Below are 20,435 nucleotides of genomic sequence, written 5' to 3' on the forward strand. Positions count from 1 at the left end.
TAACATTTGCTGGGCTGACTACTTCTAAATTGGCACTGTTTCAATCAATGTTATTTATGAAATTTCAAAACCTTAAATACTTCCAAGACAGTAAATTATATTTCTCTACTTTTCATTATTTTATAAACAAAGAGAACAATATTGATTATGTTAAATCAATAGTATTGTACTGTTCACACACCCATCTTCCTTTGGGCCTGAGCAAGGAAATACTTCTGACATTACATGCAAGATGAAAACCTGAAATTTTAATTTTAAACTTATTAAGACAAGGGTTCTGAAGCAAGTGGGCTGCAAGAAATGGCATCTTTTTGGGGAACTTCACACAGCATCCGTTGAAGAATGGACAAACATGATGCATTCATACAAGAAAAACCCTTGGACTCTGACTGCTCTCTTCTTCCTCTCCCTTCTCCACATTCTCCACCTTTTTTTCTTAGAGTCCTAGAAACTCTGCAGCCCCAGCATGAACCTCAGAGGGTGCCCAAGAGAGGATGCAGCAGCTGCTGCAGGGATGTGGAGGTGTCCTGCAGACAGAATCTCTCACCAAGCCATCCCATGGGATGAGCTCCCGCTGCCCAGCAGGGACCCAACGCAAGCCCCAAGTTCTGCCCCCATGAGGAGCTCCCACGTGGGGTCACTGCCAGCCCAAGGGGCACTGAAGGCTCTCCCTGCTGTGGGCAGGGCTGTGAGACCTGGCAGCTCCTCTCACCTCTGCTCAGAGCTCTCCAGAAGGGCTCAGCTCTAAAGGCTGCTGAATGCTCGGATTTCTCGCACTGAACTGCCCTTCCAGACCCTGCTCAGAAAACCATTTCTCACTGAATTAAGGGGAATTTAAGTAGGTGCTTATGCATTTCGATGAACAGAGAGAGCCTGCTCAATCAAAGGAACTACTGAGAGCACAGGCCCTTAAAAGTCAGGATTTTTTTTTTCCTCTGTAAAAGTATCTGTTATTTATTCCCAAGTTCTTATCTTGTTTATAACAAAGAATGAACAAAATTCCTTTCCCAAGGCTGGATGGTCCTGGAGCATATCCACACCAAACAGGGACAAAAATAAGCTTCATTTTAGACAGAATAAATAAGCAAATGCTTCTTAGTCTCTTGCCTTCTATCTCTCTCTTTTTTTTCGTATTCCTCTGTACACAGCAAGCATAAGGTGTTATGGCCTCATCCAGAATCTGCTGGACTTCATGGAACTCTTTCTGTTGGCTTGAGTGGGTTTTGGAGCAGATCTGGTGGCAGAGTATGGCAATATCTTTATAGAGGCTTCTCATCTACTATCCAGAAAAAGGAATGTTATTAAAATACCAGCCCAACACACGTCCCCCAAGAACTGTCAATATTCACTGTGTTACCTAATTTTAAATTATCCTGTTTTCTTGCTGAGCATTCTTTAGGAGCATCAAATCTGTAGCACTGGATAGGCTTCCAGCTTCTGGCTCATTTTATAGACAATCTTTAACCACAGCTACCTTTAAAGTACATCACACACAAAGGTAAAAAAACAGCAGCTTCCAAACATTATCATAAACCATCTTTAAGATGGATGTGTCCCAAACCAGAAGTCCCCATGGTTGCAATAGGGATGTTTGCTGCTGGTGGGTTTGTCACTGGGCAAGGCACAGCCTGGCCAGCTGGGGAAGTGGGGCTGCACAGCCAGGGTGGTGTCCTGGCCTCTCCCCTGATAAATCCAGCTGATAAAGCCACCATGGCTCTGGTGAGAGAGGGGAACACAAAGTGCCTAAATGTCCTTCTATTTCAGCTGATGAATTTCACATGATTGAGCTGGGACACTTCTGCCACCAAGGCCTGACCCAGCTGTCACTGCTGCCACCCTGGAGGGCTGCTGTGGAGGTATTCCCACAGTGGGACAAGCTCGTGTGCCACCCAAGTCCCACAGATGGATGCACTTCACTGTTTGGCAGTGATTTTCCAGACCCTTAAATGCTACCTGTGGAAACACTTGGCCTCTTGCATGTCATAGAGAGGCTTGAGCGTGTCCAGAGAAGGACACAGAGCTGTGGAAAGGTCTGGAGCATAAAAATTTGATGAGCAGCAGCTGAGGGAGCTGGGGGGCTTAGCCTGGAGAAAAGGAGGCTCAGAGGGGACCTTCTCTCCCTCTACAGCTCCATGAAAGAAGGGTGCAGCCAGGTGTGGCTCAGTCTCTCTCCCCAAGTAACAATAACAGAACACAAAGAAATGGCCTCAAGCTGAGCCATGGGAGGTTTAGATTGGATTAGGAAAAAAATACTCACTGAAAGGGCTGTCAAGCACTGCCCAGGTGAGTGGTGGAGTCACCATCCCTGGAGGTGTACAGAAACCACGTGGCTGTGGCACCTGGGCACTCGGGTCAGAGGTGGGCTTGGCAGAGCTGGGTTAAGAGTTAGAGTTTATAATTTCAGAGATCTTCCCCAGCCTAAACAATTCTGTGGTTCTGTACTGATATCACACAAGCTGAGTCAACACGAGGCCCCGAGCTCAGGTGCCCACCCCCAGAAGCAGAGGGGCACAGGCAGGTCTGATTCATTTATATATTGTCATAGTACTCAACATACACTCAGAAACCTTAAAGCAGATTGTGACTTGGCATCTATAACTAAAAGATATCGATACACAGACACTCAGTGTGCTTTTGCAAAAGGACTGAAAACCTGTTCTTTTCATGTTTCCTCAATACAAACATGACTGCATTTTGCTTTAGGATAACTACTGCTCTGAGACATATCATCATTGGGTAAATGAATTTGTTACTGATATTAAATCCCTGTAAATAAAAGAAGCAGACCAACCTGCATATGTTTTTTTTCTTTCTTTTTTTTTTTTTTTTTGAGTTTGCATGCTTAATACAGAACTAGCAGGTTTAAATCTCACTGAACATTCTATGTGAATTAATCAGATTCTAGAATAATGTGGGAAGGAAAATAATGAAAAGTACAGCTTTTCATTTAAACATATGCAGCTCTTTTCATGCAGGGTTTTCATTTAGGATTTTTTTCTGGTTTTTTTTTTCATTACACTTTGCATTAAAGAACATAGCCAGTGTAAACACAGTCTGTAACATTTATAAAACAGTGCAAATTTTGTAAATTTTTGGGAGGAAGTTGAAATACATATATTTATAATGGAGGTAAAATCGCTTTCTTTCTCAGTAGAAAAATACGTCTATTAAACACCTATGTTTGGAACTTAACTTCACAAAAAAGCAAGTTATAGTTCTATACTGTGTAATAAATTAATATCTTTTCTAGATTTTCACTTTCAGTGTTAGTGTCAAATGCATAACATATTAGAAAAAAATGAGAGAAACATGTATTATTTTGAACCTAATGAAAAATCTTACAGACAATGACTAGTGAAGGAGGGCACAGAATAAAGAACTGGGGAAAGAAGCAATGGAAAAATACTGACCTCTATGAATTATTGCACATTTGAGATCATTTTCATGGCCTTTGGGCCAATTCTGGATACTTTTAAGTCTTAGGTCAGTGTTTGTTTCCATTTGACTGTAGGGTACAATTTAGGAACCACTGCAAAATGTCAAGGATTTACTGAATTTGTTTGCTGATGAAACCACAGGCAGCTGAGTGCAGAGTGCTAACTTTTATTCATGCAATCAAAGAGAAAAATGCTAAAGACATACTGAAGAACAGGCAAGGCTGCCTGCCTTAAAAATATTTTTGGGAACTTGCTCCAGCAGATCTTATTGAGACAAAACTCTCATGTCTGCTGTGTTTTCATTAGAGCCATGCCATAACCTGCAAAACTGGCTTTTGCCTTCATTATTTAGAGCTTTTTCCTTTGATAGAGTTGTCTCCATAGCCTGACTCTGCAACCCTTTCCCAGCTGAGTGTGGAAATCTCCATGCACCAGCCTGGTACTCGCTGAGCAGCAATGCCTGATGCCCAGCACCTGTGCAACAATTCTCATCCACCAGCGGCAGCAATGCTAAATGACAGGATCCTATTTGACTGATGGCATCACTCACACAAGTGTGAAATGCAAGACCTTGCCAGTTGCTTAAAAATATCACTTTTCACTAGTTACACAGAGAGCAGAAATAGTTCTGCTTCTGCCATATAAAAGGTACATAATTTGGCAGGTAGATAAACAAGAGAGAAAACTGTTTCAGGTGATTATCACTGCAACGGAAGTCAGACTTACTAGTAAACCTGAATAAATCAGCACTTAATCTCTGAATATTGCTGTAGTTTTCTATTGCTGATGTTCTCACAAAAAAAAAAAGGTTAATTCAAATTGTAACTAATGGTTTTGGAAAAATAATCCTACATAAAATTACTTTACTACAAATATTAAATCTTAAGAAATTTCAGATCAATGAATTGGCCAATAGACAGCTAAATTTATATTTAAACTGTTTGGAAAAAGTCATTAAAAATCTGCAAAAAATTGTGAAATAATATGTTGCTGACAGAAAAATTGTTTAAAATCCTCCTAAACATCTTCCAGTATTCTAGTAAGTTGTTAAATAAAACCACATTGCTAACCATTGACTAGGAATACAACATGCCTCAATAATAAAATGAAGAGATGCTGATGGGAGCAGGTGATTTATTTTGTAGTAACTGTTACTATGCACTTTATTGATAAAGCTTCATCTGCTTTGTTTCAGCTGGGCATCTTCTAAGAAGTATTTGCAAGACAATGTTACCAGGAAGGTTTCCTTCTCCTTCCTTTTCAAGATTATTCACCCCCTGTGGTCTGTGCAGGAGACACTAATTTTTGTAGCATGATTAGAATTTCAAACTGTACTGTAGTCTATATGAAAAACCCAACAACTTCTGTGTATTCCAAATACTGCTACTTAAATATGGATGGATGTTGGAAAACGTACCCAGGGACCTTTTATCTGTCCCAGATTGTAAACCTACTGTGAAGTGATGGGATGCGTTTTTCTCTCCCCCCTCCTTTTTAAAGAAGCAATAAAACTGTACATTAAAAGACAGGAAGGACATTACCGAGTTACAAAAGAATGCCCCCTTCGTCAATAATTTGTAAATGTAAACAAAAAAAGTTCAAGTAGAAAAGCAAACAAGTGTGCTGCTGCTCTGAATAGGTTTTCTCACCCCATGCGGGTAGGGCAAAGTTCTTTACAGGCGCCTCTTCATGGTGGCCATGAAGCGTCTCCAAAGAGCCCTGGTGCTCTACCAGATATCACTGGTGAAGCTGAGCTCCTTGGCCGACAAAGGCAGCAAGGGGCTGTTCCTGTGGAACTCCTGGGCGTCCTTGACGGCGTTGTTGAGAGGTAGCTGTCCGTTGAGGAGCGTCAGGGGGATGTTACAGTACGTGTGGTGGTTGCTGATGGAGGCCAGGGGCAACGTGGCCGCCGACACGTCGCACTCGTAGCCGCGGCAGAAGTGCCTCGTGTGCGCGGAGTCTGCCGGCTGGAAACCGCCCAAAGCCGCCCGCGACTCCACCAGCGTGGCAGAAGTGCCCGTGACGGCAAGAGAGGGCACAGTCTGGAGGTCTCCAAAGAGGCCCTGCTCTGCAGAATCCAGGACCTGATGCCGCGACACCACCTCCTTTTTCTTCCCTGGCATTTCAAAGACTAGGCGCTTCCAAAACTTAGAATTCAGTTTGCTGCTTTTTGGTCCTTTCCACTTGACCACTGAGAGAAGTTTGATGGTGTGCTTTAATGATTCCACTTCGTGATAATTCACCTTCCCTTTTAATTCAGTACACTCAATCAAAATAACTTTGATTTCTCCACTGACTAGCATGTTATGGAGTCTGTTTTCCATCTCAAAAATACTCCATCCTCTCCTGAGAACATAGTCTGGAGTTAACACGATAATGAGTCTTCTGCTTTGCTCAACACATCTTGTGAGATCTTCAATGTAGGCTACAAATTATAGAAAGAGAGAAAGAGTAAAGAATAAAGAAGTCTATTGTATTAAAACATCAGGCTTGCAATCAAGTATAACAAAATCCTGCATTTTACTGATCCACACCATTTAAAACAACGGGCATTTCAATATACTCCAACAAAAATAGGATTGTGTATCACAAAATATTTCTATTTATGGAGTACACATAGGAAACTCCTTAATAGCACCCTCCATCCTTTGCTATTTCCCCCTGTTCATTGCAGCAGGATGACATTTACATAACACCCTTGCTGTGTAGGTGCATTAGTGAATAAAAACACACAGTTCACTTAGTGAACAAAATACAGGTTGAAATCAATGCAATGTTTGTGTAAATTCTAACATTAACATTGGTCATGATTAACGCTGTGCTGAGGGAAGCAGGCTCTGGGGAGTGGTTCCCGTGTTCCAGATGCAAAGACATGAGGGTGCTGCAGGGTGTATGAACCATAGCTTGCAAAAGCTCAAAAAGAAATGAACCCTCATCACATGCAGAACTTGTGTTATTGCATAGAAGCATCATGGTAGCTTTTTCTTCTTTAGGTATTGACCACAAAAGCATAAGAACATTCTTTGTGGCTCAGTGGTCTGTTTTAATATCACAAACCTGTGCTTCTATGTACCCCAAGGTATTAACAGAGACTTCACAAGTGACAGGAACAAATGGAAAATTTAAACATATTGGAAGTATTTATTTGTTGAGACATCAGTGACAAAGAAAATAGTAGAATTCTTTTATTCATGCATGCCAAGTAGTTGCAACTGATCAGTGTAAGCAGAAATGCCAGCCCCATCAGCAGCTCCATGATGCCAGTTTACTGAACTTCAAAATATTTGTAAAGTTGGACTTTGATCCCTGAGTTTCACTTATCCCAGGGATGGTAGGGAAGAGAAGCCAAATACACTGGTCTGACATGGAACAGGATGGGAAAGAGATCTACTTACAGACCTGATCCAAAACCCATTCAAATGAACAGACTTCATTCCACAAACTTCAATGGGTTTTAGGTCAAAACCAGAAAAATTAAATCCCTTGAACAAAACCACTAAGGGCAGAAAATGTTCATTGGTTGCACAGCATTACAACTGCAAGCTTTGAGACAGGATATCGTTGTGTTTTCAAACTACATGAACCTCTTGACCATGCTGCTGGAATGTGCTGCCTGACCACAGAGGAGAAGCACGTGTTAGAAATGAAGACTTGGACACAAGAGCTGCACAGAACAGATCTTTACTCAGCACAGGGCAGGACCTCTCTTACACATCTGCCCTCTAGCAAGAACAATAATTACAAATAACATCATTAATCAACATCTGTTACTGCAAGACTCATTTTATAGTCCCAGGCACCATACCACAGCATGCTTATTCACACCACTTCCAGTAAAGTAAATTGCTACAAAATAGGCCAACAGGAACATTCTAAAATAGCTTATTTTCATGAGGCTGAAGGCATAGTTAGCATCAAATCTGCCTTTACCAATGTTTTATTTCACCACTTAGCAGCAAGAAGAATTTCTTTCACAAATGGAAAAAAGAGGCAATTGCAAACATCCCACAGACACACGAAAATTTAAGACATACACATACATTACAAATGTCTATGCAACAATCCTGACTTTTAGTTAATGGTTTATGACTTTTTAATCATGCAGCATTTACAGTTGTTTTTGTTTTTTGTTTCTTGAAATACTTTATGAGGAAACCCCCCCATTGTTCTGTGTAAAATAGTTAACTCATTAATGAAAAAAATTCAACATTAAAATCCATGGGAGAGGCAGTGGAGCGGGGAGAGAATCAGCAACAATGAGAAAATGATAAGCAGAACTGGTGAAACAAAACTTAAGGAAAGGTAGAAATGTTCAATACAATGGAAAGATATTATCCCAATGTATCAACAGCTCAGACTCTTCATTTTCTTCCTTTCTTTCTGCTCCCAAAAAGAAAGAATTTAGGTGGGAAGCTTCATCATTAGAGGTTGAATCTGCAAGATACAGTAAAACAACAAACTATCATGCATCTTTCCTGAGACATATTCATCCCTCCTCCAAACACTCAGAACACTGCTATGCACAAGACAATTCCCTGCAGGACACAATACTGGGCAGTACTATATGTCCAGAGTAGTGCTGAGCATGGCCATGCATATCCAAATGCATCCAACTGAGAAAAAACACAAACCAACAAAACAAACAAAAAAATCACTTCACTTCCATCTGTTCAAATATCCAGCACCAATCATTTCAGTAGTGACACTCCAGCAATAATCCATTACCCCATCGCAATCAAGAAGTTGTCAGCCTTTGCCTTGGGCAAACAGGGTGGAAAGAAGATGGGAGAAATTCCCTATTTTCTTGGGTGAACATTTCTCTCCTCTGTGCTTCTCATGTCTCTTTTGGATGCCCACCTTCCCTACTGGGTATTGCTACATGTTAGAGCTCTGTCCCCAGCTGAGTAGTGAACACCTTCACAAATTGTCTTGAGGTGATCCCTCAAATTCCATGTTTGGAGCTGGTCACGGGTGGACACGGCCAGTGAACAGGGGACTTGTTGATGAGGGTAAAGTCCACTGAGCTACAAGAAACTGGAACCCCAAACTTCCAGCCAACTGGTCCAGAAGTACTTAGTACTCCCACTAACTCTGGCTTGGGACTGCTACTGAAGGCAGGTGGCAATTTTCCTGGAGCCTGTGGCTCCACTGGGTGCACTCTACAATGTGTCAAATTTGCACCACTTGAACATTTCTGTGAAGAAAAGCACGGGGAGACAGATTCCTGTCCCTGGAATTTCCAGCTTTATTTTTCCCAGTGGTACCAATCTGACGGCATAAACCTCTGAGTTGCTAAATCATCTGCTCTTCTTTTACTTTAGAATTGGAGACTTCCCAAAATCCCACAGGTTCAGTCTGTCTCAAGTGTTCACTCCATTAGAAGGTACCAAATCCAAGGAATCTATATTGCAATGTGGGAGGAAGAAAGGGTTGCTTTCACCTTTCCAGTGAGCTAAGAAATTATTGTCAGGCAATGGCTCTGTTTCATTTGCAAGAAAAAAACTGAATAGGGACTTCAGGAATAATGTCACCAACTAGTATCAACTGTAAAGATCCAGAACAACATAGCTCCATCAGATAAATATAATTTTGCTGTAACTTTGCTTTTGCTGCAGGAGGTGTCAACTTCAATGAAATTTCATTGTAATGGGAGAAAAAAACATTGTCTTGGCAAAGTCAGTATGCAATTATTCACATTTAAGTCCCAGGGATTGTATTTTATCATAAATTAGAATGTAAAACTAAGATGTCAATGTTAGATCGAACCCACTTGTTTTTACTGAAAAAAATACATTTTAAATTTTGACCGTTTTCCCCCCTCCTGGAAACATATTTTGCACTATGGTACAAAGCTCTTCCCAAAATGTTAGCAACTTCCATAGGTAAAAAATTACATTGTGAGTGGTTCTATCAGTAACTTACTTACATCATCTTCAGTGCAATGCTGAAGAAGGAATGGACAGCAAGAAGTGTTATACCCAAACCCAAATATTGTTTTAGTCTTGCCAACAAATGGCAAGCAAATTTGTCTTGACAGCAAGTATGTGCTCACCAAACACTGTCTACATGTAACAATGCTGAACTGGAGTTTGGAGCACTGAAGTAGAGAATTTCAAGAAATGAATTCCGTTTGCAATTAAATCATGTGTAACTGCCTATGGAATCCTTAATGAGCTACAATAACCACAGGCTGGAGGGAAACCTAATATGCAAGCAGAATAGAATCAAGGAAATTAATGAACATTATGGGAACAGAATTGCTTACACAAAGAAATGACTGACTAACCAGATTCAGATGATTTGCAGGAATTGAAGGAGAAGGAAAAAAACCCACTAGAAATCACATAAAATCCTATGGATATTTTTGGGAAACACGGTTTGCAGCACTACGAGAACCAAAGAGTATCTACCATCAAACCAATGCTGGTTGGTTCCTGGCACTCTGAAAATAACCAGCCTTTCTGTGTTTGGCAGTGTAACCATCACTTGAGAAAGTTATTTATAAAAGAGTAATTCAGTTCTGGCTTCCTAGCTGAATAGTTCCCAAACCCTGAGTCTGATTACTTTATTATAACACCAATGATTTTGTGTCTTGCTTTTCCTATTTATTAAATGTATATTGCTTCTCTTAGCTTGGACCAGAACAGCTGAAACACCAAGCAGAGTAATGGCCCCTTCCCAGACAGAGCCCAATTCCAGGATGAGCTGAGGGACAGCTGATGAGTTTAACATAAAGAAACAAATAATGCAGATTAGTGCACTACAGGACAGGCAGCGCTTCTGCCTTTTGTTGATATTTATTCCTCTTTCAGCTGACATCCATGTGTATCCCCGCTACCCTCACCCATGCCTGACATTGAAAGTAAGATTCATACAGAGCAGACAACCAGGGACTCCTGAAAGGAGTTTGTGGAGCTGGATACCAAAGAAATGGTACCCTATAGTTTACTAAGGCTCCTCGGGAACCCCAGACACATGGTCCCACCAGGTTTTCTTCATGCAGGAGCTCAGGAAGCTGGAATTCCCCAGGCAAAAACCACACAGGTGGGCAGAAAAAACTACAAAGTGCCAGAACTACAATATTCACTGTTGTGTGCTTTTATCACATTACGTATTCATCCCTTGTGCTGAGAACTTCTCATTTTTCAGTCCATCACCATTGTTCTTTTCACTGCCTAATCTTCATACCCTGGGCTGAGCTGGAATGAATTGTTGGTGTTTTCTCTATTCTGTCAAGACCAAATGCACACATGCTTAGAGAACAACTAGGTGATGCTCTAATAGATATGTATTGCTGGTATTAAAAGTCTAACTTGACAATTTTTACCTCTTGACTTTCAGGTTTTAAAATAATTTGCAGAAACCATGGAGAAAAGTACCTTCCTCTGATGTAGTCCTGATTTTAGAAGAGTGACATGCAAACAGATATTTTTCACTGCAGACATCATCCTTGGCAAGACAAAAAATGGCTTAGGTGAAAACACAACTCGTCCTGTTAACCCCCCACCAACTACTCAAGGTCTCCTAACCCTGAATTGAAAAATCTCAGGGAACTTGAATATTTGTTGTGGGAAAGGGTTTGTTAAAAGAACTCTGAAAATGATAGGGTGAAAATAATGAGAACTGCTCAGGAATTCAGTAAGAAATGCAAGTGCATCTCAGGAATCCCAGCCTCCTTATGAAGGGTAATGTGTCCAATTACACCTAAATTACCTGTAGGGAGGTGTGTGTGCTGTCAGCTGTGACAGAATGAAGAACACTCATTCTGCTAAGACCAAAGAGCATTCTTTAAGACAGAATAGCTGCTACAGTACTTGCCATAACATGCAACTCAGCTCCTGGGTTACAAACTCGGTCTCCATTGCCATGTCTCCCTGCTGGGTCACCAGTCTTGCCTCCCACAGCTGTGTGGGATTTTGTTCCATCTTGCCAGCTCAGGGCATTGGATCCATCCATGCTGCTCTCAGGCAGCACCAGGAGTGATCACAAAGATCCCTGCTGGCCACTGTGTGACAACGGGCATTGCTGAGGCCATTGGCATCCTTCACGGTGCTTCTCCCTCCCACTGGCACAGAATGCTCTACTGGGATAAAATTTGTATCCCAGCAGGGCTCAGAACCAACACCTACTGCAAAACATGACTGTGCCCCATCTGACCTGAACCCTGGGATCTGCTTCCCCGTGGTGAAGAGATGGCCTCAGTCCCCACAGCCAGCACCTCTGTCCTCCTGGGGACAGCAGCAGTCGCTCCATGGACATCCCTGAATCAGACACAGAGCTGAAGGCAGAGCTTGGACATGTCCCTGGCACAGCACATCTGGCTGTAATCTCTCCCTGGGCTGCACAGGGACATGCAGAGCCCATCACAGCTTTCCCCCAGAGGTTAGCAATGAGCCAGCTGGACAAAAACACAATCAAACTTGTCCCTGAATTTTCCCCAAGTCAGCTTTTTAGGTTGTTTGCAGAACTGCGCAAGAAAATTAATGAAATAGTATTTGACAAATCTATTTTTTGCCTGCTCTCAAATGCAGGGAGCAGCTGCAGGAGCTGCTGCATGCCAGGAAGGAAGCGAATGGTGCACACCCTCCCGTGGCAGCTCCTCACAACTGCAGGGATTGCAGGAAGCACCAGCCATACACAGCTCCTGGCTGCACTGCTGGGGCGACACACGCCCAGGTACACAGGATACAGAGGGACACACATCAGAGCAGAGACTGGGAAATGATTACATTGATGAAAGTAATTTACCCTGAAAGAAGAGGAAGTGAAACATGTGAGAAGAGATATTTCCTAAAATAAAACTATAGCTGTGATCAACCATCCATTTTTCTACAGAAATCTGCCCTGGAAAGTTTTATATTTTGTCACATCTGCCAGTTTTTGAGACAGTCACTCAAAACCATGCTATGTTTTCCCCTGAAGTTTCTAGCAGGCCCATTCCACATCACACTGCCTTCAGCAAGCACTGCAAGTCCTTGTGAGAGTGGGGAGCATTAGGCAGAACACAGGCATGTTCCCCTACTCCAGGGCACACGGAGAACTCACAAATGCAGGAGGCCGAGCCTTCCCTCCTTCCCCATCCCCTCACCCTCCCTCTGGCCCCTCTCGAAATAAAGTGCTTTCCCCCATATCTTTTTCAAAGCTAAAGCATGCAAATCACACTCATTTCAGCTCCACATTTTATTCTGCCTTGTCATTATGTCTGATTAGGCGTTCTTGAAGCTCCATGTGTTAGAATCAGGCCTTTTCATAACACTGAAGAAGTGAGTTTGAGAGGAGAGAAGAAGGATTAAATCTGTGAATGTTCATAAATGAGAACTGACATTTTCAGGTACCCTACATTTTCAGGAGAGGTTTAATGAATACCCAAATTGATGGCAAGTATTTGCTGAGTGCCTTGCTGACAAAAATAGACAAAAATAAAATACCCTGCTGGCTGGAACAACAATTGGGAAAAAGAATCTTATTTCAGAGGAATCTGTGCTTCAGCATAGTTATTATTTAAGAGTTAACTTTAAACTTCTTAGTTCACTGGTAGGATTGCTATGTGTACTTTGCTATATTGTTGGCTATAAAACAACTAGTTACAACAATTCTGTGGTTTTTACCACAGAAAGATGTATTTTCTCTTAATAATATCTAAACATTTTATATAATTTGCTTGTACTGTAAGAAATAAGAAAGCTATGAGCCAAATCCCCTTTCTGTAATTTTTCACTATGGGAGAAAAACTTACACCTTGCAGAGGCAAAAAGAAAAAGTGAATCAGCTCTAAACTAGGAGCTGAAAATGCTTGTGATAAATTCAAGCCCCTGCAAGGCCTTTCATGATCTCTGGTGAGGCTCTGACTCCTCTTTCCCAGTGCTGAAGGGTTCAGAGATCTGTTTCCAGTGCTCTCAAAGGTCAGAGAAGAAACAGGCTCTGACTCCTGGGCCAGGCATTGGCACTTGGCAGCAGTTCCAAGTCTTTTGGCAGGCAGGTTGTAATAATGCAGCTCTGCTCGAGCCATTCCATGTTTGGAGACATCTGCTCCACTACAGCCACTGCTTTCTTCTCTTGTTCATATTTCCTACACAGCAGCACATTCAGAGAGAAGTTCACGTTCTCTTCTATTATTTTTATGAAAGTGATTTGGAGATGGAATTTAAAAAAAAAAAAAAAAGGCGGATTTTTCACAAGGGTAGCACTTCAAACAAATGTGATATTAAAGCAAACATACTATGCATTCAGAATTCATCAACACAATGGATATGATTTGTGGTCTTTTTGACTTGATCAAAAACGAGTCTGGTAGAAGAAATGCCATAACTACCACTAGGAAAGCATTGACCTTTGGTAGAGACATCCAAAGGTGCTGCTGAATCTTATTAGACTTCCAAGTTAAGGAAAAACCCAAAAGACAATAGAAAATATGACTTTTACTTGTAAAGCTGCTGCAGAGAAAACAACTAATCACTGAAAAAAATAATAATTCCATTTTCAAGCATGTAACAGAGATGATAAAATCCTTTTGGAAAGTTTCCTGCTTAGTTAGCTGAGTTTGATGTAGGTATTTTGGACTTGGTATTGCTTGCAGTGCTGCAGCCTTCCCTCTAGGAAGGTCCAGCTCCTGTTCCCACTGAAATCAATGGCAAATTGATTTCAACGGAAACTCCCTCTGATTTCAGCAGTGCAGGAACAAGCTCTATGAGAGAACTCAAATTTGCAGTGCTGAGGAAACTTTTCCAATCTTTGCAACCACTTCTCATGGTTTTCCATATCTGGTCCTTATCACACAGTCCAGGCCTTTGTGACACATCAGACAGAAGTTAAACTGAAAGGTCAGAAATACTTACTTCCACTAGGGATCAGGTCCCTATCTGGAATGAAGAGCTTATATCCATAGTGCTTTTCTAGAACATCTGGCAGAATTTCAAGTGCAAACTGCTCCTCTTCATTATTATCACGATCTAATGCATCAGGATCCACTTTGGTGTATGAAAGATAAGCATCATATTCTTTGTTGTCTGTAAGAAAACAAATTATGTTCAGCCTGCTGTTTGCAAGAACACTGTAAGGAACACAGGAGAGTACTGGGAAATTGCATTATTCCTTGAAACTACCAAGCATTTCCCAACAAAATGGGGACTTTTCACAGGAACATATAATCTGGCTTCCAGGCAGAAATCTCATGGATCCTTTCAGTTTTCTTCTGCATGCTGAGCAGTAACTCTGTTCCATGTGGTCAGATATGTGCCACAGATGGAAACATCATGGGCAAAATATTCATACAAATACTGAAGTGGCAACTTTTATTTTAAACCTTTACATATTTGTAATGCAATCCTTTAAACTTCTATTCCTCAAAAGTTCTAGGAGGTTGTTAAAGTTTTCAGCCTGGAAAAGTTTTGAGCCCGGAAAGTTTTGAGCAAGGAAAATTTCCTTCCATAAGTAATTGTGAGAAAAGACATGACTTAATTCAAATGAATACTGACTATTCAGAAAACAATGCCAAATACAAAGAGTTCAAAGCTGCTTTTTTTTTCCCCCCAGAAAATCCCATGGTTTTAAAAATCAATATCATAATTTTGGATCATAATCCACTTGATCCAGAAGACTTTAAATACTTGGGGATCACATCATAAGAGAGACAAATAACTCCCAGAAAGGGCAACATTCCTTCTCCTCTTCCTGCTCCTGCCCAGCACTGGGGCTTGTCTCCAGCTCTGCTTCTGAAACATGGAGCTAAGAGCTCATGAGTGTGCCAGGAACAGAAGTGGTGCCACCACAGAGCTGGGGACCCATGCTGGGATCAGACTGTCTTAGTGACATTTCTCTTTGTGTTCCTCTGCAGTAATGGAAAACAGTATATTGAAAAAGTCAACCTTCAGCAATTCAGCCTCTAGGGAAGAGCCCAGCTGCCATTATTTACAGAAAATGAAAAATCAAATAGTTAATGTTGTGAGAAGAAAACTGCATGAATGGAGGGTTTCTGAGTACCAATTATCTATAAAGAATAGTGCACATGAAAGATAATTAAGGCAGTTAAAATTCCTCAATATATTCTGATAAAAAGAACAAATACCTAATCATAATAAAATATATCTCTTTACGACCTTGAACTGATGGTTACTTACAATTCCTGACACAAAGCCAGACCCATGAGGGTCAGAGCTGTAGTCAAAGCATGTGAATAATTACATATTTGTAAAAGGCAATTTGCCTAGTGTCACCATGGCTGTAGGGGTCGATGGAAGATGTCCACCTGGCTTGCTGACATTTCTCTGAAGTCAACAGGCCAGCCAGCTTTGGAGGCCTTTCCAAAACCTGCCACCCTGTCCATAAGGAAGCCTGCCAAAACCTTTTAAGAGATGCCAGTAATCCTGGAGGCAGCATCCCTGTGCAGGTGTGGAGCTGCAGAGCCCTGACATCTCTGGGTCCCTAAGCCCCCTGCCCCTGCCCTGCCCAGGCTCCTGAGCCCACAGTGCCAGGCTGCAGGATGCTGACAGAGGCAGCTCCCTCGGGCTGCTGGCAGCTCGTGCAGGGGTGGTGCAGCCTCTGCTGGCTCCCCATGAGCTTCCTGCACCAGGGCACAGGAGAAGGAGCTGCCCACACTCACCCACTGCTGGCTCTGGGGGCTCTGGGAGCAGCACTGTTTGGAGCCATTTCCCAAATGGATCCTTTAATCCTCAGTGTCATTTTCTCTAAAAGCAAATGCTGCACACAACACAGGAAGTGAGTGTGTCCAGCACTGCTTACGTGGGGTATTTTTAGAAATAGGAATAAAGCAGATCAGTTGAATTCCAAATCTTGTTTTTTTAAAGAAACACACATACAAGTGGAAAATGACCCTGTGATTGCATCCATACAGCTGAGTGCTCATGGGAGCTCTGTATGCTCCCCCTGCATGAGAAGAAACAAACATCCCCATATGTGCTTTGACTTCTGTAACATTCTGCCTCCATCTTTCATCCTGCAGGATCAGAACAAGACACAGAGCTGTGAAAGGTCTACAATTATGCGCTGGGAAAATACGAGGTTGTTTTCAAAATTTATAGGCAGACAAAATCCTCTATGTACTCATGGGGCTTCCTCTAAACAATGCGAAAATAATATTGTTTCATAAATTAAAAAGTGATTGAACCAAGGAAGTTATATGAGTAAAAATGCAGCAGTTTCATGCTGAAAACAGAGGATAAACAAATTGAAGCAGGCTGGAGGAAGTTACCACTTTTGGTTGGTGTGAAGCAGGGATATTATGTTGGTACAATCCCAAGGTGTTTCAGGTAAAGTACTTCTCAAACCACATAATCTCACCCTTCTCTTTATCCTAGGTACCAGTATAAATATTGTGCAGTATCGTAGAGTATGGAAAAATCATAATTTTAGTTTTTTCCCAATCATACATGAGGATCAAGAAAGAGCAACCTTCCTGATCTCTATTCCTGCTATTTATCACAAAGAATCACAAAATATTCTGAGCTGGAAGGGACCCACAAGGATGACCCTTGGCATCTGGCACATGAAGGTGAAGAGTTCACAAATGACATGTGAGCCTCTGTAGCAGACTCATGAACAATTCTCCTGGCTCCCTTTTGCTCATGGCAGAGCAGTGACATTTCTGTGGAAGACTCATTGATCTCAGGGGGCTTTGGGAGAAAGTCTCAGGGCTTTACACTGTTGGGTGCTTAGTAGTTTAAACTAGCAACAGGTATCTTTTAGGATTAATTTCTATCTCACCACTTTGGGTCTCTGAAATACTTCCATTGCATATATTGAGTTTCCTGTGCAACTGCTTACCATCAGCTGCTTCATCTCCTCCAAAGTTCTGTCTGTAGAACAGCATTAACTCTATGTTGTAGCACTTATAGATGGTCACGAGCAAAATAAGCAGAAGAAGGATGGCTCCCAGTCCTCCAGCAAGTTCTATTTTGTAGATCAAATCTAAAATTCGCAAGGAAAGGCAAAAAAGGTTATGATCTTTCCAAGCTGTATTTTCTCTAATCCACAGTACAATTCCACATAAAATTATGCAACTTCCAATTACAACCACCACAACATTAGAAATGCCTAATAATTTTGTCCATTGCCTATTATTTAATTTTACTCATTTACTCCATGTACTGCTCATCTGAAATAACCATCTGAAATCCAGAATGCATTTGAAGCTACACATGTAAATCTCCTACACAAGAAGCAGTGATTTTACACAGAGGAGTAACCAACTTTTAATGAGCTGGTGGGGTTTGAAACTTCTGCACTGGCAGAGTGCACCAAATGCTGTATGCAGCTTGTGAGGACAGATTGGGCAGGGTCTGGTCCCATGCTCTCCAAATTAGACAGCTTTGGTTTTCTATTTGTGAAGCCTGTGGACAAGCTGATGGGAGCTGCCAAGCCAGGGCTCCAGCTGGATCCCTGGAAAATGAATTGGGCTTGCAGGAAGCCCAAGATAACACAAGAAGCCAGGAGACATCAGGCTGCAAAGAGCTGCTTGGTTCGTCATGGCTGCTAACACAGTTCTCACATATTTGTAAAGTTCACATCATACTTTAATGGGACCTAGTGCTAGCTAAAATTTTCTACTCAGATGCTTTTGTTAGGAAACATCACAAGAACTCGAAGAACTTCACAAATGCATCCAGACACACTGATGCATCTTTTACAGCTGGGGAAACAGGCTTAGGGAAGAGAAACAGCATGTTCAAGGTCATTCAGCAAACCAATGACAAAAGGGATAAACCCCTTGGATACCAGTCCAGAGCTCCATCTGATGCAAGGGACTAACTTGAACAGCATTGCTCTTGTCCTCAAATGTCCTCTGAAAGCAATATTGCTCCTAACACCACCTGGCATATTACTTAGCCATAAAAGACACAGGATGACAATTTGACTCTCCCAGCCTGTATTGGTTCAGATAAGACGTCATGAAGATATTTGCTGCTGTGACAAACACAGCCAGAAGTTTCCAAACTCACATAGCTGGGACAAAGTTCTTGTGATCTTTACGCTTCTAAAACTTTGGTCAGAAAAGAATTACTCATATGTCATTTGTGTCACTTTCAAGATAAAAAGCAAATTAGCTGTGTATCTTTGGGGGTTATTTTTGCCTCACCATGCCTTCTATTTCAATAATTAACATCAGATGTCAAGCTATTCCCAGTTTACAGTATCTCTGATGTGTGTCTGGCAAGAAGTCATGGACTAATAGATGGAAAAAGTCTATTATAATAGCTATTTAATCTCTCTGACAACACAGGGAATTCATGGGACTTTTACTACACGGCATGATAAAGCCTGCATCCTCTGGGGGATAAATCTAGGCAAATGGAGAGCAGAGTTGGTTAAAATCACTTTTGAGGGGATTTTTTTTTTTTTTTAAATTGTACTGAATCTTTTTTTCTAGGAAATTGAGATGATGGCAAAACTAACAGCTTGGAAGGAGAGAAAATGCTGAGCCTTGCAGCCCACACAGGAGCACAGAGCTGTGCCCATTTTGGTGGGGGGAATAGCAGGGTATTAAGCAAACCCACAAAATCCATCTTGAAAGGCAGAATTGATCAGCTTTTGCATGTCCAATATATATTCTTCTGCCCCATGAACTCTCCTAGAGTACATGGGAGACATAAGGAGGGAAAAGCTGAGGCTTTTGAGCTCTCCTTATCTCCATTCCAAAGTGGAGGCAATGAGAAAAACCCAGGATGTTCAATTTTTTGCCTACTCTACTTAGCCTTGACATCTAATTCCTTCCTCCTCAAGTGGTTCTCACTGAGACAAATAAGGAAGCAGCATATCCAACACTGGAAAAGAAGCTGAATCTGGTCTCTGTGCTGTAAGAGTGACTGAAAAATAGCAAATAATAATGTTGATAGTTTCTAATGTAAAATAATGTAGAAGGACCTTGCCACAATGTATTACACATATTTCAGAGGATCACGGTCTTTAAAATAGCAAAAGTCTCATTAATACCCAATAAGTGAGAGACAACTACATTTCAGAAGTTCCTCATAATTTAGTGATATACCAGTATCAAACTCACACCCCCCCAAAATTAGTTCCTTACATGTCTTAATTAAAGGCAGTCTCTAAAAAATCATGAAGAAAAGTCATCATAATATTTACTTTTATCTCAATTCACTACTTCTTGCCACTAAAAGCATGATCTGACTTTATTCTGCGGTTTCTGACAAGTTATTTATCTTTCAGAACAGTTATATTATAGACTATGTAGACTCCAGTCATGAAATACTGGACTGTTTTCAAACCCTTTTGAAGGGAATCCTGAACTATTCCCACAACTAAGGGACAACTGGGTGTATATTGCATTTCCATGTTATTTGAGCAGCAAATATGTTAGGACAGCATGGAGAAAAAAAAAAAATAAAAGCAAACCAAACCCAGGATTGTCCAGAACTTATTTCTGAACTGCTTGAGAGCAAGTAAAAATGTGGTCTTGAATTAAGTCAGTAAAGAAGAATGTGACAGCAGACAGTTGTGTTCAGGTCTTAGGAGCATCTCTGACTCTGCCTTTGCATTGGTAGCTTTGGGTTTGAAACTTGATTTGGTTCTTTTTCAGGTGAAAACTCCAAAAAATAAAAATAATCCTAAATGATGGCACATGCTTCTGGGGCTATTGCTACACTTGAGCTGTGCAAAAAGCCACTCCTGTATTCTCCAGAGGGTTTGTGGGGACTGTATCACTAATACAGTCACTAATGTATTTTGCCTGAAACATTTGAAAAGCTAATTTTTCTTTTTTTTTCAAAGCAAATTATGTGCTAAAAATAACCATCTGATGTCAGAACAAGAACTCTAGAAAATCTTACACAACATCTGCAATTTAGATTTTGGGTTTATTCCTGTTTTTCATCCAAGCCAGAAAAAAAACTATAACAGAGGGCAGGTCTGGAGACAAAACAGAGCTAGAAGTGCCTCTTGTCAAACACAGATAATACAGCTCTTAAGACGTAAGACTTTGCAGGGAGGGGGATTTCTCTGACTGAGAGATCTGTGCTGCAGCAC

The 20,435-nt window shown here is 41.3% G+C and overlaps 1 protein-coding gene across 9 annotated transcripts in view; it reads right to left on the reverse strand.

Moving 5' to 3' along the window:
* Window positions 1–1,942: 1,942 nt before the first annotated feature.
* The window catches only part of IL1RAPL2 (interleukin 1 receptor accessory protein like 2), a 339,644-nt gene continuing 321,151 nt past the window's right edge, over window positions 1,943–20,435 (reverse strand). For 3 of the 9 annotated variants that reach the window (XM_064426721.1, XM_064426723.1, XM_064426725.1), the window contains 3 exons: window positions 17,217–17,360; window positions 14,273–14,443; window positions 1,949–5,862 (listed from right to left, as the gene is read on the reverse strand). In XM_064426721.1, the coding sequence (XP_064282791.1) occupies window positions 5,165–5,862; window positions 14,273–14,443; window positions 17,217–17,360 (1,013 nt within the window). In that variant the 3' untranslated portion in view covers window positions 1,949–5,164. Of the gene's footprint in view, window positions 5,863–14,272; window positions 14,444–17,216; window positions 17,361–20,435 lie in introns of all 9 variants that reach the window. The other 6 variants (XM_064426727.1, XM_064426726.1, XM_064426728.1 and 3 more) reach the window with 4 other exon arrangements.

The sequence above is a fragment of the Passer domesticus genome, chromosome 7 (assembly GCF_036417665.1).
Source record: "Passer domesticus isolate bPasDom1 chromosome 7, bPasDom1.hap1, whole genome shotgun sequence".
Taxonomy (NCBI): Eukaryota; Metazoa; Chordata; class Aves; order Passeriformes; family Passeridae; genus Passer; species Passer domesticus.